Source organism: Lycorma delicatula, chromosome 13, assembly GCF_047948215.1.
Source record: "Lycorma delicatula isolate Av1 chromosome 13, ASM4794821v1, whole genome shotgun sequence".
Classification (NCBI taxonomy): domain Eukaryota; kingdom Metazoa; phylum Arthropoda; class Insecta; order Hemiptera; family Fulgoridae; genus Lycorma; species Lycorma delicatula.
The window spans coordinates 48,874,956-48,897,143 of NC_134467.1; the positions used below are offsets into that span (position 1 = coordinate 48,874,956).

A 22,188-nucleotide genomic window follows, 5' to 3' on the forward strand; every position below is an offset into this window, starting at 1 on the left:
TTAATTCATTATTCAGTTTTCTCCATGATCTCTTGTTGTTGTATTTCTTGTAAGATGAAGAAAAATGTAAGAGGCAGTTAACCTTGGTTTCCTTAACAAAACCGATCGTTCTGTCGCTTTATTATGGAATTTTTCATTTTCACATCGAATTCATTTGCCCTAATTATTTCTTACCTTCCATAAAATAAAAGTACATGAATACCTGTTTTATAGCCTTTTACTGTGTTTCACAAATATTTAAGTACTAGCTGGCCCGTCTAGCCAGAACCTGACCCTCAGGGCTCAGATCAGCCCAGACAAATCCCAGAGCCAACTCAGGGGCTCCCGGGGCCAAAAAGTCAGGGGGCCTACCCTATGGCCGCAGAGATCACTTCACTCACCATTTCCAATTTGTGATTATGAACCTGACCTTCGCAAATTACAAAATGACGGGCATGTTTATTTTTCAAGCCATTAAAACTCCGTAAATATTAGATTAGATTTGGGAGTCGATAGTTCCAGCGTTCAAGTCCTAGTTATGTCGGTTATTTTTACACGGATTTGAATACTAGATCGTGGATACCGGTGTTCTTTGAGGAATGGGTTTCAATTAACCACACATCTCAGGAACGATCGAACTGAGACTGACAAGACTACACTTCATTTGCACTCGTACATATCATCCTCTGAAGTATTATCTGAACGGTAATTACCGAAGGCTAAACAGGAAAAAGAAAGACCCATTCATTTCTAAGGTAACATGTGTCGAGCGTTTAACTTAGTTATTTCTGGAAATTCCTCACCAGAATTACGTAAAACAAATAGGTTCATTTTTATCAGAAATACTTGTAATATTCTTTAATAATATAAAACCGATAAAAAATAATATTATCGTACAAAAGACTATCGATAATCGATTTGTACGATATTCTGAAAATCTCCATTTATCCTGAGTAGATTTTTCGATTTGGAATCGGGGCGACCTTGTCGCTCGTTAATGTACCTATAGCTTATATTACATCAGAATATCTTGATTACGACCCGAAAACAGTGTGAAGGATAAGAAACCGTATCGAAGAGCTGTTAATATTAAAATTAATATAATCTGTTTTGCCAGACCTTGAACCGTCGACTTCCGTACTGGAAGGTTAGTGCTAACCAACCGTTCGTGCAGTTTCAGCGCGTAAGAGTTAAATGAATGAATGAGGTTAAATACAAAATGTATTCTCAAAGATTATTTTTGTTATCATTCCTTTATGGAGGTTTGAATAAAACAAATACATCGTACAGAAATACTTTAGCTGTCTAATGAGCATTAAATTATGTGAAAGAATACACCACATCTACCCTTGGAATAAAATTTTGATGTATGCAACCTACAAAGTACATTTTTATTTTTCTAGGGGGAAACGTACCCTGTTTACAAATCACCGTTGCAAAATTCATTCAAATCGATCAATTCAGTCTGGAGATAACAAAAGAAAGGTACATATACAAAAGAATACATAAAGGATAAAGGAATACATAAAAGGTACATATATACAACCGGGAAAGTAAATTATCAAAATCGGCCACACGAGTTGGTCTAGTGATGAACTCGCTATGTTGTACAATATATATGTATATATTTTTTTTCCATTACGGAAAGGAACGGAACGCAAAAGTTGCGGGAGTATCACAATTCTCCGTACGAATCACAGAGCCTGGACAGTGTACCTTGCTGCTGTATGATACTGTAATCGGGCGTGTTTCAAGGGTTTTCTTTTAATGTCGGTTATAGGTTTTAATTTTTGTTTTATTTATGGACGGATTTAGTGATTTGCGTATTTTCCATTAATATAACAAGATATCGTATATACTGAAGTATACAATTGCATTTGTTGGCATCACTGATCGATTAATAGTCGTGTGCAGTTTGTCGTATAGCATTTTACGGAGTGATTTAATAGATATTAGTATTATATATATATTTGTTGGTGTTCACTTTCGTTTATGTAACTATGCAAATAATTTTATCCCATGCTAATATAAGTTACTAGAATATAAATGAGATTTTGTATTGATGAATTGGTAGTGTGGGCTTCAACTTAGGATTAAAATTCATTTGAGTTTGTCAAATTGTTTACTTAGCAACATAATAAAAAATCATATATCTTGGGTTTATTATTAGTCGTTTTTAATTAGTAATTTTCTCTATATTTATTGGAGATTATAATACTTATTTTCTTAACCGTTACCTTTCGATACTAATAAAAAAGAACAATTGATAGTTTGTAACAGACTGTTGAAGCTTTCAGTTATGTTACAATTAATGAAAAACAGATCTGTTTCATGATAAATGTCAATCGTTTTTATTAGTGTCGGGTAGAAGTCTCTAAAATAAACGGAGATAGGTTACAAAGAACTATTGTGACGCTGAACAAAGCAAGTAAACTATCACAACTAAGTACATACACCTACTTAATAATTTCCCAAATCATCGATTCTTAAAAATTGTCAGAAATTAACATCTCGCAAAAATAAGAATTATAAATAATTTATGAAACAAAAAAAGCATATGATTATTGTATGAAAATATTAATATTTTAACCTTATTAAAGTTCTCAGAAGTTGATAATTCACATTGAATTTTCATTCGCATGAGTGTTTTCATTCCTTTAAGCAGATTGTAGTCCTTTTGTAAATCTATCTCTTACCTGTTTTGCAGATTAAATGCTTCCTTCTTTCACCATCTTTCTCGCATAATATCTAGTTTTGTTTTTCTGTGGAACATCACTTTATTTGTAAGTTTAATGGCATTCTGATTATCTATTAAGAGAGTTGGCTTTGGATTAAATAATAAATCTCTTTTTAGCAAATTAAAATGGGCCTTTGTTGTATGAATCTGTGCTCCAGATGCAATATTCAAGGCAAAGCTTAAGTGTGGTATTTTGCCTGAAGCTAAATAATTTAAGCTTCCAATCATCATTTGTTCACCGTTGGAGTTTAGAGGAGAGTTTCCAGATTCCCAGCCAAGTTCAATTGGAAAGATTAAGGTTTACAGTTGCTAAACCCATATTTTTGTAGAATTATCTTTACATATACTGACTGGTCCATCTATATAGATTTGCCTGTTACAGTAATGTATTTTTTTTTTTTTTTGTCTTCAGTCATTTGACTGGTTTGATGCAGCTCTCCAAGATTCCCTATCTAGTGCTAGTCGTTTCATTTCAATATATCCTCTACATCCTACATCCCTAACAATTTGTTTTATATATTCCAAACGTGGCCTGCCTACACAACTACACAATTTTTTCGTTCTACCTGTCCTTCCAATATTAAAGCGACTATTCCAGGATGCCTTAGTATGTGGCCTATAAGTCTGTCTCTTCTTTTAACTATATTTTTCCAAATGCTTCTTTCTTCATCTATTTGCCGCAATACCTCTTCATTTGTCACTTTATCCACCCATCTGATTTTTAACATTCTCCTATAGCACCACATTTCAAAAGCTTCTAATCTTTTCTTCTCAGATACTCCGATTGTCCAAGTTTCACTTCCATATAAAGCGACACTCCAATCATATACTTTCAAAAATCTTTTCCTGACATTTAAATTAATTTTTGATGTAAACAAATTATATTTCTTACTGAAGGCTCGTTTCGCTTGTGCTATTCGGCATTTTATATCGCTCCTGCTTCATCCATCTTTAGTAATTCTACTTCCCAAATAACAAAATTCTTCTACCTCCATAATCTTATACATATACATTACTGTGTAATGTATATCTCAAGATAATTTTCCACTTGATATAAATTAAAATCAAGAATTTAACTTTGTTATTAGGCTAATGATCATTGAAGAAGGGCCTGTAATAACTGTCATCAGCATGAAAAAACACTACACGGTTTCTTTACTGAGGTATGTGCAAAGATCTACCTTGCTTCTTCTAGACTGTACTACTATATAAGAAGTGTGTTAGGTGTTTATACAGACATTTAGAAACTTAACTTGTTTAAGGCCAATAACTCTTACCAGCTCAATTTCATTTATATGTAACAAATTTTTCTTTTTTTTTCTTGCTTGGAATGCTTAAACATTGTTTATTAACTATTATTGTATATCTATTGTTTTATGTATATTTAACATGAATTTTTTTTTAACAAAATCCTAAATTAACAACAGATTTTGTAAATAGAAATGTGTGTCTTACCTTTTTTGATATTAGTATCATTTTGTTAAAAAAACAGTTTTATTTATATTACAGAAATATTTGTTTTTTGAGTGGAAGAAATGATATCTGTGATACTGTATGGTTTACAATTTCAGTGTAATATATCAGGTGGATTCTATTTTTTCAATCTAGAGCATTTTTATAATTCTCAGTTGGTATCTTTCTCTTTTCAAATTCAATCTTTTGTTTTGCATAATGTCTCTAATCGACTAATAAATTGAAAATGGCATGGCATGATAGATGAAAGTGCATAATACACTGTTTGGGGGGGTTGGCATTTGTACCTTTGCTGTTATTTCATCATTAACTAATAGTGGAAAGGCATTGGGAAAATAACTGGATTTTCACTGGTAGGTTCTAATGAAATATTTATCTCTGTTATTAAGTGCAGTTACATTAGATTCATTAATTCCTTCATTGTTGTTGTATAGTGCATTGTTGAAAACATTGGAGGCCCCAACGGTGCACACTTCAAGATATTCTCAGTTTGACCAGGAATAGAAGATATCTAAATATTGCTGCCGCTACTTATTTCAGTGAAATTACTGACAGACAGATTCATAGTTCTATCATAACTTTCCTCTGAATCACTCGCTATAAACCTCTTAATTTTTTGTCTTTTGATTTACAACTGGTTTGTCAAATTTTGATCTGTGTTCAGGGTTTCCATCAGAATCTGTGCCAAAATCAGCATTATCACTAGAAACCATTTAAAATTAAATCAAAATATGAAAATGTTATGCTTAGAAATACTAGAATTAGGTTTGAAATAAAAACTTTGTTAATTTACCAGTAAGCAATTAAAAATTTCCAATTTGTAGAGAATTTACTTATGAGGAAATGAATGTAAATAACATCTGTTAAAGTGAAATAGAAGTTTAGGAAGTTCAGCTTTAATAAAAAACAAAACGCAGAAACTGGATCTGGAACTAAATGAAAACAAATAGAAAACTTATCATCAATAACAGAAAAAAATGAATGAAAATGTATTTAAAAAATAAAAATCACACTTACATTACTATGAGTCAAAGAATCAGTGAGCCAAGGGCCATGTCAAATGGCCTTGCAGAAAGATTTAATGAGCCTCATATGGTGCACATGGCTATAGTGTGTTATTTATTCGCCTGTTCATGTGTTCTTATCTTTTTCATTGAGAAAGCTTGCATCAGAATTAAATATAACCTCATTCAAGTTTATCCACTATAAAACATATACAAAGAACTTCCTTAATCATTAAGGAATTGTAAGAGGTGTAAACGACAGTATTTTATATACATTTTTTTTTTTAATTATGGATATTTATATTAATTTTTGTTTTTTTTTGTTGATAATGAGTGGGTTTTTAAATAATACTTTTAGTAATGAAGGTCTACCTACTAATAAAATTATTAAATTGAGACTGAACAGGATAATGTAGCAGAAATGATAAGTTTTTTTTTTACTATATCACAAGACTGAAACTAATAATAAACATGGGCGTGTAAATAAGTTTTTAAAAATTTTTTTTTGTAGTCAGCTTTGGAGAATGAAGTAATATTTTACATTCATTTCTTATTCTTCTGCATATTTTCTTTCCTGGTTTTCTAACAGTTCTTTATTATTTTGCTTTATTTTTGCCTTCTCCCTTCTGACCAAATGTTTCTTTTTTCTACTTTCTTTGAAATCTTTACTGGTTTTTGGAACATTGTCCTGTATTGTACTATCCCCTATAAGTATTTTAATTTCATTTACAACCACTGAAATGTGTTTATTTCCATTCTTTTTTCTGTAAATGTGGTTGAAAATGTTTTTTTTGAGACTGAAAAAAAATTTGGCTCTTCTTTTTCTGATGGAATTGACGTTTTCTTGGTTTCATTGTATTTGTAAATGTCTTTTATTACGTCCTTATTTGCATCCATTTTCTTGTATCCTTTGATTCTAGAATCTTTCAAGTTTTTACTTACTATTTTTGTATTGTATTTATTTTAACCGATTTCAAAGTTAAGATGCATTTGATGAAAACAGGTCCACTGGCTTGGTTACTGTATTTTAGTACCTGATTGTGGCATCTACTGAAATTTTTTTTTGATGAAAATATCCTTTGTTAATTGGTAGGCTAATTTTATTTTTCTCATTCTTGTTTGATTGGCTTTTTTATCTAAATCATTAATTTAGATTATTTCTTCTATATATCTAAATTTGTTATCTTTATTAATTTTTTCGCATTTTGTGTTTAGAGGCTTGGGGGAATCTTGGTTGGTCATGAATTCCGCCTTTTTCAAAGAAATTTTTAGACTTATTTTCCTCGCAAATTATTTTAGGTTGTTTACTTGTTCTGCTGCCTTTTTGAGGTTTTCCAAGAAAATTGTAATATTTTCAGCAAAGGCTCGGCAGTTAATTCCGATTCCTTTCAATTTCAGATCCAGTTTTATGTAGTTGCGTTCCAACTTTTTTCACCTTTTCCTGTTCTTTTATTACTTTCTCTAGGACAGGAAAAAGGATTGATGCTAAACCACTCCCTTGTCTTTCTTCTGTTTTAATTTCTAATTCTTCTGACACTGCTCATTTTAATTTTATTTCTGATTTTGTGTTTAGAATAGTCTGTTTAGTAATGTTAATTCTGTTGGGATCCACGCCAAATTTTTCAGGGATGTTAAGGTAGTTCTATAGATTGAGTTGTATGCCTTTTTGAACAAAGACAATTACTTAGTTTTTATGCCTTGTCATTTTTTCCCTTATTATTGTTTTAAGGTTCAAGATTTGTTCTGCACATGATCGTACTTTTCTGAATCTTTCGTATTTTCCCAGATGTTAATTCTACGATTAATTCAATTCTATTTTGAAGTGCTTTTCAAAGAATTTTATTTGTCAAAGGTAAGAGGGGAAATCCCTATGTCGGTATTTACTTCTGTTTCATCATATTTGTGTAGCGGATGTGTTAGTGCATTTTCTGGTCTTATAGAATTTTTTCAGTTTTCCATATTTCTTCTAGCAAGTTCTTAGTTTTTACTTCGTTGTTTTCATGATTCTTTTCGTAATTCTGTTGCAGTCAAGCTATCACCTTCTACATTGTTTAATTTCTGGCTGATTTATCCATTTTCATATAATTTTTTTTTTGGATTTTTCAGTTCATGTTGCTAGATTTTGAAATTTGAAATCTTACCTTGGTGTTTGGTAGTTTAATATATTTCAAAGTACTTGCTGGAATTTTGCAATTGTCTTTATTGTTATGACCTAATTTTCTATTTTTACCCTAAAGAAAAAGCTGGGTGATTGGTATTTGGTAAGTTTTTAAAGTTTGGTAATTGTGGTAAATTTTAAAGTCTACTTATTTACTTAATTGAAGACAGCCACAAAATCCATCAATACAAAATCATATTAAAAAGAACATACATACATAACAAAATTATCATTCATAAGTTAGAGGTAATAGGTAATGCAAGTTAGAGGTAAGTTAGGAAATGCAAGTCAAAAAGCTGCAATAAATTATGGGAGTCAATGTAATTACTAAAAGTTTTATTAGCAAATATTAAATCTGTCCTCGTCAGAGATGATTCAATTCTTGGTATTTTTAACAAATTAAAAATACGAATAAAGCTATGATCGGTAAAGAAAATAGAATCACAGATTTTATAGGCGGCATATCTAAGAAAGATTCTATGTGGTCTTTCTAGTAGTTTTAATTGCAAGTCAGCAAAAGGTCGCCAAACAACAGAACCATAATTTAATACTGTATAAGTGTATGACTAAAATTCTGCAGAGTTAGTATTTCTGTAATTTGTAGAGAAAATCTCGATGAAATTTACCATTTTTAGTGAAGATACAGTATAACAAGTTTATTCACTGGAGGATAATTTGCTATCAAAACATACAGCCAAGTTTTTAATAGACGATATCTTTTGTATTGCAGTATTATTTTATATTATTCAGTTTCACATTTATGTCATTATCTGCAAACCTTCAACATTGAATATGAAATTAATTTTTGTAAGTTAGAAGAAATACTATTTGTCGCATCATTTTTTCACAAAGTTCAAGTCAGTTGGAAGTAATTGAATGTAAACTACTTTTGTAATAGGCTTAAACAATTTCATATTATCTGTGAAAAATAAAAAAAAAAGTGATAGCGTATGAATAAACTATAAATACTACAGAAATTGGAAAATCTAATAAATGCATGCTTTGCCTTACTCCACATCTAACATAAATAGGCTTAGAGATAAAATTATCAATTTTAATGTAGGGAATTCTGTACGAAGTGAATGTATCAAAGACAACAATTTATATTATTAAATTGACACGCAGCAAGTTTTTAAATAGGTAATTTGATATTAACTACATCAAACACACAATGATAATCAGTATAAATTGGATCAAGATAATTACAATCATTTAGTGCATCAACAGTATCTTCAGTATGTACATACAAGTTTGTTCAAGTAGATTTACCTTCTAAAAAACCATGATGTTCTAGAACGATATAAATTTCTTTATGTAAGTGTGTTTTTCTTATAAATTAACTTACCTAAGATCTTTGCAAAAAAATTGTATTTGCCAAGGGCAGTAATTATTGATATCTGAATGTCACCATTTTTAAATAATGGACATATGTAACAAATTTTTGTAACACTAGGATGTAGAAGACTATTTAAAGAATGATTGAAGAGAGAATTAAGAACTGTATAAAAAAGGCAGAGCATTTCTTCCCTAAAAGAGGATGAATATATTCTGTGCTTGTCAAAGAGTTAGCATTAAGTCAAATGGCCTCTTTACATCATTTTGAGTTAAAATAATGTTTAACTGCGGCTATCATTACAACTAAATGTAATTTCAGTTAAGGAAAAATCATTGTTAATATAGACACTCCCAAATTTTTTAGCGAAGTTCTACAATATCAGTGCCCATACCCATTTCATAAAGAATACAAGATGGAGATCTACTGTTGTCATTTTTATTAACAAATTTAAAAAAATCTTTGGAAGCATCAGATTAAAGATCCTCAACTTTTAACAGTGTAATTTAATAACAACTCTTTATGACTGAGTATTGCATACAGTTTGTTCTTAAATAATTCTTAATAATAAGTAGATCTATATTGTTTTTGAAGCTTACAGAACTTTTTGTTATTAGTTATTGTGATAATAATTTCACTACAAAATTACTTTTTTTTTTGCAAGTAGTTTTGGTTGACTTTCAACAATATTATTATAGTGGTTGCCATGAAAGATGGCACTTGTGTTTAAACTGCTGTATTTCAGTTAAAAAAAAAAATCGCACAAAAAATGAAGGTATCATTGGAAACTGCAGTTTTTTTTTTGCCAACTGGATTTGGCCGATTTTAGTTAGTCATTCGTTTGAAAATTAGGGTGTGGTGTGAGAAGCGGAAAACTCACAATTTTTTGAATTTTTTTTTTTGAGAATGTCAACTTTGATTGATGTAAAATTAAAACCGATGTACCGATGCTTTTGGAGGTAGGTTAAACGATTGTTTCTCAATAATTATAATTAGGATTTATCCCAAAGCTAATATTATGTAAGCATGCAGAGTGCTTTTTATGAGACAGCCTGCCTTTAGTTTCAGTGAATATTTTATGGAAAAAAACACATCGTTGTAATCATTGAAACAATTTGAATAAGATGACGATATTTTGATTATAATGTATTTAATATTAAACTTTTAATTGAGGTCGGAAAGGTATGAAAAGTTTGTTCAAAAAGTACAGCCGCAACCAATACTTGGCGTGTGCCCTGTTTGTTGCTATAATAATCAGCTACATGTAGGCATGGTTTAATATTGCCTTTCACACAGTTTTATCAGATTACTTTATACATGGTTAATATACATGGATAATATTAAGTAATAAAGTAATAAAGCTTTTTTGTGAAGCTACTGTTGGATTTCAGCTTTCCTCCAGCTGTTGGTGGTAACTTTATTTACTGCAAAAGGGTGATAAGTTGTGTTATCTATTATTATTATTATTATTATTATTATTACATTCCCTTCTTGTAAGTAATTCAAAAACTTATTTGTAAACCAAATATTGAAACTTCCTATTCATTTTTGAATGATAATCAGAAGAATTTACTGCTAATACGTTCTTTAATGAACCCTGTTTTAGCCGAACCTACACGACTACTATTAAACGACTGCCTTTCTGATGAGGATTTTAATTTTAGTATCTTATTTTTCTTTGAATCTTGCTATATATATTTATGGGAATGATTTTCATTAACCCACGTCTCATCTGTGTAAAATATACGTTGATCATCACATGATCTTTTAATTTGTAAAATGTGTTTAAAAATTAAATTCTTTTTAATGCAATATCAATTTATTCCATCAAGAAACGTTGACCATCTTCAGTTTTTTTATAACAAAAACCAGTGTTTTTTATAATATTATAAACGGTCATAGATGATAGATTTATATCCAGTTTTTACCGTATTTCATCTTTGAACTTCTTAATGGTAGGGATTTCATTCTGAATGGTACGGGTAGTTACTGATATATGATTGTGTGCGCAATACATGATAGTTGAAATCGTTCACTAACAGATTTGCATTCTGTGTCCTATTTTTCTCTGGTATTTCAAACTGAACGCTACTGTCATTACTATCGCACCCCTTAGCTGTCCTACATATCCTTTGTAGTGACCTCCAACTAATGCCGCACGTTTTAGCAGTGAGTTCATGAACTTCATAAAAGTAAATCGTGCTATGGAATTCAAAGTCAGATAGCTTTTGAAGAAATTTATATTCACTGTAGATTACATTCTGGAACCACCCTTAATTGTACAGCCATGTTGATTGGGAAATGGTGTTTCCATCTCATTCATATTAAACTTAAGATATTTACAGAAAAATTACAAAAAAAAAAACTTTAACTTATAACCTGATAAAAAAATGCTAATTAATGTACTTTTATGTGCATTAATGTACATTTAAAAAAAAGCTAATTAATGTGGCACCGTTAAATAATTTTGCTAACAAAGCAGTATGAACTGAACATATGGAAATAAAATATAAGGGCTTAATGAACTCATCAGACTGAACGCTGGCATTGCAATTAATTTATACTAATATATAATGACATATTAATATATAATTAATGATATATTAATGTACTGTAATCAGTGTTGAGACAACTGCTCACTGAGACTGCTTCTTCAGTCCTTCATATATTGCCACAATTTTAAATCGATTATTATGATCCTCACCATAAAACGTGAATGTTTATTAATTCAACTCTACAAATAAATATTCTACAAAATTAATACATGATATTAATGGAAATTTATTTTTACTACACCTAATGTTAACCAAAATGTGATGTTTTTTTATTGAACAACTTGAAGGCTTAAATAGTAATAGTTGTGGGCTAAATCTTAATTCAAATTATTGAGAAACAATCGTTTAATCTATTTCCAAAAGTATAAAATTTGTATCTCTTGGTTTGGATTGTAGAGCAATTCAAAGTGATGGCCTCAAAAAAAAATTGAAAAAAATCAGCTTTTCATGCCCCTAATTTTCAAACAAATGACAGTAACTAAAACCGGTCGAATCTAATTAGCGCAAAAATAATTGCAGTTATTTTTGTTTTTTTACTGAGGTGCAATAGTTTAAACACTTCTTTCATAGTGACCCATGTAATACATAGTTACAATTACTCAGAAAAACTTTCTATATCATGATCAATATCAAATTCCAGTCAGGCATGATATTTTTCTTATGTTACAAAATTGCATTTTCGTGTTCTACACACAAGCTTCAAGCTTATGTGGCGAATAAAAAGTAAATAAATATTATTTAGAATCAAACTCTCATTCATTAAATGTTGAATCTTAGAAAATTTATGTTTTTATAATCTGGTATGTATTTATCAGACATCAGATTGGAATTCAAAATTTTAGTAGGTAACATTATCTCTAAAGGTATATTATATTTATCGCTATGAAAAATTTCACCATAAACAATATTAACACTAATGTGTGTAAGATTAGAAAAGACTGAATCAGGAGAATTACCGCAACAACTTAACAAATTATTTGATTGTAAAAGATTACAATTTGTAGAAAAATCTGTATATAAGGAAAGTAGCAGCATTTTCAATATTTAAATTAGAATGATAAAATTTGGTATAAGAAACATTTTCTAAGTTTTCCCATATAAAACCTGGCCGATTAAAGTTACCTAATAATAATAATTTGACTGTGACTGCACTGTTAATGTTGTAAGTGAATTAGAGATACAAATTATTTTTGTTTTATAAATTGTACAATAAATCATAAACATATTTACTTTGTTCTTTGTTTTTTATTACAGAAAATAAATTAAGTACAACCGAAAGAGGAACCGCTTGACATTATGACTGGTGATGTCAAAAAAGATTCCTTAGCAATTGAAGAGACCAACTTAGTTAAATCAGAAAATTTAAAAGTTGAAAATGAAGTGATAAGAGTGTTAGATTTTGCATACAGTGGAACACCGATTATCCAGATGGACCTTGCAAGGCCAAATCTGGATAATTGAAAAGATAATTTAAAAAATGTTATATAACTGCACATATCATTCTAATGTTTAGTGGGTAAGGCACTAAGTAAAAAAAAAATATGTAAAAAATAAATAAATGTATTTTAATAAAATTAAAAAGAAATTCGGAACATATGTACTATGTAAGAAAAAAGAGGTTCAGTAATACGGTTAAAAAAATACACTGTAGATATTTGATTTTATAATTAGTTTTATAAAGACTAAAATACATATATGTTTTTGCTAAATGAATTGAAAGAAAATAAATTAAAAAATCCGGTAAAATTATGATCTATAAAAACAATTCCTATTGAAGCGAAGATCTATTTGAATAGTCTTTAAATTTTTCAAATAATGCATTAGTTTTTTTAAGTTGTGTGGTGGATTTAAGCAGTGCTGTTAGTTGGACATCTGGAAAATTGCTGTCCCACTTATATCTTTTAGTCATAGACTGCAATGGTCATATTAGCCCTAAATTTTCATTATTATTACCATTATTGTTATTGTTATTGTTTTCATCATCATTATTACTATTATTTTAATTAATCATCAGCATGGTGACCACTGTGTCAAATTACCTCAAATAATAAAAACAAAAATCACCAAACACAATAACAGAAACCTAAAAACTAACGCCAAAAGTTGACTTTAGTAGCTTCCTGCATTATCAGTCTGTACAAAATTCCAAAAATACATCAAACAAAAACAAAAAATAAATAAATAAAAACTATAATTTAGAAAACATAAACCCTAATAACGACAAAACTTGAACAACATAACTTGAGGCCAACTGGAATGATAATCATTCCAGTTGTTGTTCAAGTTTTGCCATTATTAGGGCTTATATTTTCTCAATTTTTTTTTTGTTTGATGTAATTTTGGAATTTTGCTCTGACTAATGATGCAGGATCTGTTCAAAGTCGAATTGAATTTTAGAATTCGTTTTTTAGGTTTCTGTTGCTGTGTTTGTGGTTATTTTTTTTGTTATATATATATAGCTCACCAGGCTGGTCTAGTGGTTAATTTGTTGCAAATCAGTTGTTTAACAGTTATTTTTGAAGTTGAAGGTTCTCAGGTTCAAATCCTAGTAAAATAAAAGTTACTTCCTTTTATATAAATTTAAAAATGGTGTACTTTGAGTGAACCCCAACTACACATTTCAGGAATGGTTGGTCTGAGTCTGTACAATAGTACCTTTTGTTTGTATGTCACACACATAATCATCTAATCATAATCATAATCATAATCATCTAATTGGGCAATGGTGAACTAAGTTGACATGATGATGATCATTGAAGGATGTAAATATGCATCTCCTATGTATATTTTTCTCACCATAAAAAAAAAATGTCTTCAGAAGACATTTCATATACATTTCTTCTAAACTAATGAATCTTATTCCTGATAAATTGATGTATAGCAGAGTGAACAAAAAACCTGTTAATGAAATAGATGAGTGGATAATGACAAATAGTGTATATGAATTACTATTTTAAACGTGTTGTCATCCTGTGTAAATTATACATAATTAGTTAATTTTTTAATCCAATCTTAATAATATTTTGGTTTTTTGTATAAAATCTTGTAACAGATCTAATCAAAACTAAGGAAGGCAAACATATTAAGGGTAAATCTATAATTACAATTATAGTCGTAATATTAATACTAAGATTATTTAGCATTTTTATGTATTATTTGTTACAAAATAGTGTTAACAACATAACAGATATAACAATATTCATTTCACTCCAATTTATACAATATACAAAGCATAATAGTGTACTACAATATAAACATTATTTACATCATCTTCATATTCTTGTATCTTTTTGATATTACTAAATCTAGAATATTGAATTTGAGTGCACTAGTACGAATGTTCGTTTGTTGTAGTATTATGTTCAATTACTTTTATTGTTTTGTCATTTTCTAAGATAGTAAGTTTACATTTTAATTGATCTCTGTCTAACGATTCATTTTTTTGTTTATAAGAACTTTCACTTATTTTGTAGAAACCTTTAGTTACTACTGTTTATTTAAAAATAGTTTTAATATTTATATTCCCTTTTTAGAAATATTATATAAATTGTCACATGCATGCGCACAGGTTATCCTTTGCAGGTATTATGTTTACTAATTATATATTGTAATACTTCTTTTTTATTTTATATTTTGTACAAGGGAAATAATGTTACTTCATTCATTCTTATACGGTAAAAATAAACACTTACCGTAAAAACTGCTAATAAATAATTTTTTATGAAAATATTTTATGTATATTTATAAATTTAGGCAATTGGATCACAATCACACAACATACATTCACATTTGCCAGTTCACAGAGCTGTTACTATATTTCAATTTAAAACTATTTATAAATAATTATTTTTTTGAAATGAATTTTTAAGGAATATTGCAATTCCTTTTGTACGCATTTGTAATACAAACATCTTCTTGTTTTGTATTTGTTTTTTCTGTATCTGGAATATGACTGGAAATGTCATTACACAGAGAATGAAAGGATCATCTTCTACAGAGGGCTTGTACCTTGTTTGGGAATGACTTTATTATGAATTTCAACAATTTGCTCTCTGATTTGAAGGGGATTGTACTAGCCACCACTTTTCTTATGTAAGACACGAGCATTAAATATAATGATATTTAAAAGTTGACGAAACTGCTTTTATATCATTTTTTGTCATTTTCTTTCGAGTGGGTATGCGTTCAGCATTTGATATCCACGCCTTCAATTCCATCCATAAAAATATAATCATTGACAGTGTTTGGAACAGTAACCTTTCTCTAACAGGTTTACTAGTTTCTAAAAGAGTCACGACAATATTAGTGGTATAGCCATGATAAGGGTTTTTACAATTACTGTGTCTGCACCGACATAAACTATCAAGTTATATATATATATATATATTACAAGTTTCTTATTCTGAAAGAACATATTTCTTAATGCTAAAGTGTGCCCTTTTTATTTTAAAACAGAATGAAGTAACATCATACATCAGCTGTTCTAAGCCCAATGTTTTGTCTTTTTTTTTAGCAACAGATATTCGAGGTGATTTACCTAGAACAGGAACAGGAAGGCTGTAAATCCTGTTCCTCATCATGCTCATTGTCAGTAATATCCCCAAGAAAATGATGAGAGTAACTGTCTGAATTCCTATCGACTAAATCATTTAAAAGTTCAATTATATCTCTGTCATTTACACGTAATGAACAGGTTGTGGAACTAATAATTATCATTTACAATGTCTAATTTTTATATCGGTAATATTTTAAAACGCTAGTAAATAATAAAAATAATAACATGAATATCATTTACTCGCGTAAAAAATTACTAAAGTTAGGTAATAGTAAACAACTCTGTTATTTACGTACATTCACATCCACAGATACAAACAGTTGGAAATATATGACTGAAAATTACACAAATATTTTCATCAACACTTTTATTATTTATAGGTATCAACATTGTTTTATTATTAGATTTTAAATTTTGCTTTTTATAACTATTATCAATTAATGACATGTTATATCCATTTTTTATTGTAATAACTTTAATCTATTTTTTTTTTTATTATTATGTGTGTAATGTATTGCTCTATTTATCATGTTTGTAAATTTATTATTAATTTTGTGCGCCCAAGGATGATTTCAATTTGTGTTAATAGTTATTTTATTAGTTGTTGGTTTCCTATATACATGTTATAATTTTATTACTTTTACTAATTTCTATGTCAACATCTAAAAAAAAATATTTCTCTGTATTTGTCAGTTTCGAATGTAAATTTTAAATTGTTATGATAAGAATAAAGTTTTTTAAAATTATTAATTGTTTATTATTTATAATAGGTTCATAGAGTACCAAAATATAAATACTATTCTACTCTCAAATTCTGTAAATAAATTTTGGCCATAACAGCCAACGATGGAAATCCCATGGGTAAAGTATTATCGTGTATGTAAAAATTTGTTGTTAAACCCAAAATAATTTTGTTTACATATATTTCTAATGATGTTTATAATATTATCTATAAATTTCAGGGTCTTTATTAATTTTCAGTATATTTCTTATTATACATATAGTTTGATCTATACGGATACTAGGGTACATGTTAGTTATGTCTTGTACTTTCATTTACTATTAAAACTATTTAATTTGTATAATATACATTTTTTATAATATACTTATTAGGTAAATTGATTTTTCATCCGAATATTTTATCTATTATCTTAGTAATAAAATAACAAGGAGCGGATTTGAAATTAATTAATTAATTTCATGAAATGTATATTCTTTAAATTTCTTTGATATATACGTGGCAGTACAAAAAATAAATAAATACTATTTACAATCAAACTCTCATTCAGTAAATGCTGAATGTTACAAAATTAATATTTTTATATCTAGAGAGTAAGAATTTAAGAGTTATGAGATTAGAATTCAAAATTGTAGGTAACGTTATCCTTAAGATAAATGATGTTTATTATGATAAATAATTTCACCATAAGCAATGTTAACACCAATGTCTGTAAGATTAGAAAAAACAAAATCATGAGAATTACCGCAAGAGTTTTAACAAATTATTTGATTGTTAATTTTTAGAAAAATCTGAAAGGTGAATAGCAGTATTTTTTGATAACATTTAGCAAAACCTGGCATATTAAAGTCGCCTAATAATATTAGTAACAGTTTAACTGTGACTGCACTATTTAAGCGTGTTAAGCGAATTAAGAGATACAATTATTTTTATTTTATAAATTATACAAAAAAATCACATTTACTTTGTAGCATTCATATTTGCTTTTTATTACAGCAAGCAGATTTACTGCAACTGGAGAGGAACTGCTTGATATTAGTATTGGTGATATAGAAAAAGATCTCTTAGCAATTGAAGATACCGACTTAGTTAAATCAGAAAATTTAAAAGTTGATAATGAAATGGTAAGAGTGTTAGATTTTGCGTGCAGTGGTACACCAATTATCCAGATGGATCTTTGCAAGGCCAAATCTGGATAATTGAAAAGGACAATTTAAAAAAGTTTTATCATAGATACACTGCACATATCATTCTGTTTAATGGGTAAGATACTAAGTAAATAAAAAATACATAAAAAAAAATTAAATGTATTTTAGTAAAATTAAAAAGAAATTTGGAACATATGTACCATGTAAGAAAAAAGAGGTTCAGTAATATGGTTAAAGAAAATAGTGTGTAGACATTTGCTTTTATAATTAGTTTTACAAAGGCCAAAACACATATATTTTTGCTAAATGACTTCGAAAAAATTAAATTAAAATTTCTGTGAAATTAACATAAATAAAAAAAATTTGTATTGCAGCGAAGATTTATTTGAATAGTGTTTAAATTTTTCAAATAATGTATTAGTTTTTTTTAAGTTGTCTAGTCTGGATTCAAGCAGTGCAGTTAGTTGGACATCTGGAAAATTGGTGCCCCACTGATATCTTTTAGTCATCAACTGCTATGGTCATTAGCCCCAAATTTTCATTATTATTATTATTATTTTCATCAACATTTTTTTGTTATATGGGCATCGACTTCAACGGTAATCAGCTCTTGTCACACTTTAAAATAAGGTTTAAATCACCATCAGGTTCATCAAACGTCAGGGTCTAAAGGGCCCTTACATTTTATTTAAAAACACCAAAAAAACAACACAAAACATTAAAGGCACTCACATATATTAAAGACACTAAGAACACTTACAGGGTGTAAAGAAACCCGATATTAAAATGCAAAAGTAAATAAAACACAAAATAAAAATGAAAAAATATGTCTTCACCATACCAATCTAAATTCTTTTTTCTTTATAAGCACTCCTGGGCTAACTGGAACTGCCATTAAGCATTACATGAGTTGCTGCAGGATGCCGTGGGGGTTGATTGCCCCCCCCTAAATTGTCTCGTAGAACTTAATCCATCAGAGTTCCCCTGTATCATAGGAACAATTTTACCACCTGTTCAGGACGGCCAAAGAACCCCTTGGTGGGGAGGCTGCTCTTTCCGGTCCTGACCTACCTGGCTCCAGGCATGCCTTTTGCCCTGTACTCTCTGTCCACCCTCAAGGGTCCCCCGTGCCATCTTTGGATATGTCCTGACTCCCGACTCCTCCACTCATGCATGCAGGCGAGCCTGAGTGTCCTAGGCAAGAGGACCCTATACATGTCACGCTTCAGGACACCCTTTTTTTATCTATAGAATTAAACTACTTCACTTAGAGATTCCTCAACACAGCTTATTGACTTGTTATTAGTCCACTGGCGTGCAGATATGCAACTATTTTTTCTTCTCTTCATTTCATCTTCCAAATCAGCAGCAAAATTATTTCTTAAACTGAACCCTTTACTGAGGTCCTCATATATGGTATACTCTTCAATTAGATGCTTGACTATAAGTGCTTTATTACAAACACTGCACATTGGTCTTTCTTCACCGGTTAACAAATATAAATTTCTTATTCGTGTTTGACCAATTGTAAGTCTGGTCACCACCTCTTGTTCTCGGCGAGTTTTACTTCACGTCACTCTTCCATTTATATGAAAACTTTTTAACTGCATTTAGTTTTGTATTTAATCTTCTCCATTTATTATTCTACCTGTTTCTTATAGTATTAGACAATTTTTAACATTGGCCACTCGTACAGGAAATATATCCAAGTTATCACAGACTGTTGCTGTTCTGGCACTGCGCTTTCATTTCCTGCAATGCCAACATTTCCTGATGTCCATACAAATACACATCGCTGTCCTCATCGATTTAAAATATATAAAATGGACAGGATGTTTGCAATAGGGACATCCTTAATGTTGTTGTTCCTGTTTAGCCTCCAGTAATTACCATTCAGATAATACTTCAGAGGATGAATGAGGATGATATGTACGACTGTAAATGAAGAGTAGTCTTGTACAGTCTCAGTTCGACCATTCTTGAGGTCTGTGGTTAATTGAAATCCAACCACCAAAGAACACTGGTATCCACGACCTAATATACAAGTCTGTGTAAAAATAACAGTTGACAACAGTAGATTAGATTAATAACATACACGACAGATAATGTATGCAAATATATATATATATATATATATCTATGTTTACATATTAGCACTTTTGCAGTGCATCCATTTCATCAGATGTATTATAAACCTTTTAAAAATAAATAAAATTTAATAAAGGAAAGATGTTAGTCCTTAGTCTGATTGTTAAAAATCTGAGTTTCATAAACTTTAACGATCTGGCTAAGGAGGAACACAGCCTTCTTTTTTCAACATGTCTTTTTTAAGAGGTTTTTAATACATTGATGAATTTTAAGAATTTAAAAAAAAAAACAAGCAGTAAGTGGTAGTTTTATTTTATTTATTATAAATATATATTATTATTCTCTAATACAGTGATTCCCAAAATGTGGCCCCTGCAGGAATCTGAGGAACAGCAAAGTTTTCAAACATGTCGAGGTACGTGTGCCTTGTAACAGCGAGCTCCATGAAAAAACATGATGATACCATTATTGTTCCATCATAATCAGACATTGACTTTTGGTTTGACCCTTTGATTTGCGATTGTAATTATTTTTAATTTTACAGGTTACTGTCAAGGGAAGTACCAAGCGTTGCAAGAGATCCATAAATAATTTTATGCGTGATGGAATTATAAAAAAAAATTTCAGTGAATGTAAGTGTGCATATGGTGATGTAACAACAGAAGTCGAAAATATAAGTAGTAAAAACAAGTTACCTATTCAGAAATGAAAGAAATCGGTTTGTGAATGTTGCGATGAAAGATTCAGATGTAAATTTTATTTAAAGAAACACATTAACTTCACGGTAAAAAGAGAAAATAAAGAACTTTTCTCAAAAGTCTCTCATTCATGATAACGATTTAAAAACCCACCTTATTACTCATAATGAAGAAAAAAATTATATTTGTAAATTTTGTCAGAAAAGTTTTAATCAAAGTTCTATTTTAAAATTACATTCAAATATTCATATAAAAATACAGATATTCTTGTAACTTTTGTAAAAAGTTATTTAATCTCATGAGACACATCTTAATACTCATACAAAAAAAGAAAAATTATGTTTAACTTTTGTGAAAAGTAATTTAATCGTAAAAACAATTTAAAGACATAATAATATTAATACAAAAAAGAAAAATTAATTCTGCAACTTCTGTCAAAAGGTTTTTTATCAACCTTCTTATTTAAAGATACATCTTAACATTCATACAAGAGAAAAATTATGTTTGTAACTTTTGTCAGAAGTCTTTTTTAATCGAAGTTCTGCTTTAAAATCGCATTTAAATATTCATAAAGAGAAAAATTATGTTTGTAACTTCTGCCAGGGTTTCTTTTGCCTCTTTAAATTACCAAGATGAATATCTTGGTAATTTAAAGAGGCATATTAATTTACACACCAAGAGAAATAACATTTGTCAAAAATTTTTAATGAGAGTTACACTTTAAAAGAAATTTGATTAAGGAGAAAACAAAATTTTTATAATTTAAAATTACATTTTTCTAATTTTTGTACCACCATTCTCATTGATGTAATACACCATTAGATACTGCATCAGAGGTTGAGATGAAATAGCAATTTTTACACTGTGAAAAATACCATACCTCACCTGAATTTGAACCCAAGACATCGGGATTAAAGAGCGAGACACTCGCTCTCACCACAGAGGCCAGCCTCTGGTTTATAATATGTGGATAACATTTATGAACATCTTAAGCCCAGAACCATGCCGATCAGATATTTTGGTAGATGCTTAGGAACTCCACCGATTCAGCAAAACCAGTGTAGATATCTTAAGTTCACAAATGAGAGTTGTTTTTCTTAAATGCTTTTTCACAAAACACTGATCTTGAATGAATCTAAAGCTTTGCTCTGATTTTTATTAAAGTTTACTTCACATCACTTATCTTAGATTTTAGTATTGTTTTCAGATATTAAAACCAAACAAGAAGCATAACAATATTGATCTCAAAATCTTTAAATGATTGCTTCTTTCACATATATCACCTTCTTTAAAAGCGTCTTCTTTTATTGTTATCTCCAGTTTATGAATTATTTTCCTTTTTTCTTTCGCACTAACAAACGTGATTAAAAATAAATTTTGTCAGACATGGCACATTGGTGTAAATAATTAATAATTAAAGAACCCGCTTACCAACAATTACTTCATATCCTGTCATTATGAATATCTCCATCGTTATGTATTATAGTATATTAATGACAGGTAACGTTACATAAACAAATTTACATAAAGAAGAAGTTTTCATTTTATTAAGATTATAACTTAAATTTTTAAGTTTCTGATGATGGAATTTTATTCTGAATGTGCTTGAACATGTATGTAAAAGAATTGTTGATAAGAGGGTTCTTTAATTATTAATTATGATTAAAAATATTTGATAATCTTGAAAATAAAAAAAAATTAACATTTTCAAATATATGTCC

The 22,188-nt window shown here is 29.2% G+C and overlaps 1 protein-coding gene and 1 long non-coding RNA gene across 2 annotated transcripts; both read left to right on the forward strand.

Annotated features, from left to right (window-relative positions):
• The first annotated feature begins 1,916 nt into the window (after nucleotides 1-1,916).
• LOC142333760 (uncharacterized) lies at nucleotides 1,917-14,580 on the forward strand. Its single transcript, XR_012758679.1, has 3 exons — nucleotides 1,917-1,973; nucleotides 8,415-8,665; nucleotides 12,494-14,580. It is a non-coding gene; the product is annotated as an uncharacterized LOC142333760 (long non-coding RNA).
• A 213-nt stretch (nucleotides 14,581-14,793) lies between these two features.
• LOC142333599 (uncharacterized) lies at nucleotides 14,794-20,709 on the forward strand. The gene is made up of 3 exons (XM_075380921.1): nucleotides 14,794-14,821; nucleotides 17,530-17,657; nucleotides 20,314-20,709. The coding sequence occupies exons 1-3, from the start codon at nucleotides 14,794-14,796 to the stop codon at nucleotides 20,476-20,478; spliced, it is 321 nt and encodes a 106-aa protein (XP_075237036.1). The 3' UTR covers nucleotides 20,479-20,709.
• The last annotated feature ends 1,479 nt before the right edge of the window (nucleotides 20,710-22,188 follow it).

What these genes read in the sequence shown, in the direction of transcription:
- LOC142333599 (XM_075380921.1), top strand. Translation starts at nt 14,794, where the DNA reads ATGCATGCGCACAGGTTATCCTTTGCAG. An exon ending in GCACAGGTTATCCTTTGCAG is followed by an intron (nt 14,822 to 17,529) that starts GTATTATGTTTA and finishes TTTTTATTACAG; the next exon opens with CAAGCAGATTTACTGCAACT. An exon ending in TAAAAGTTGATAATGAAATG is followed by an intron (nt 17,658 to 20,313) that starts GTAAGAGTGTTA and finishes TTAATTTTACAG; the next exon opens with GTTACTGTCAAGGGAAGTAC.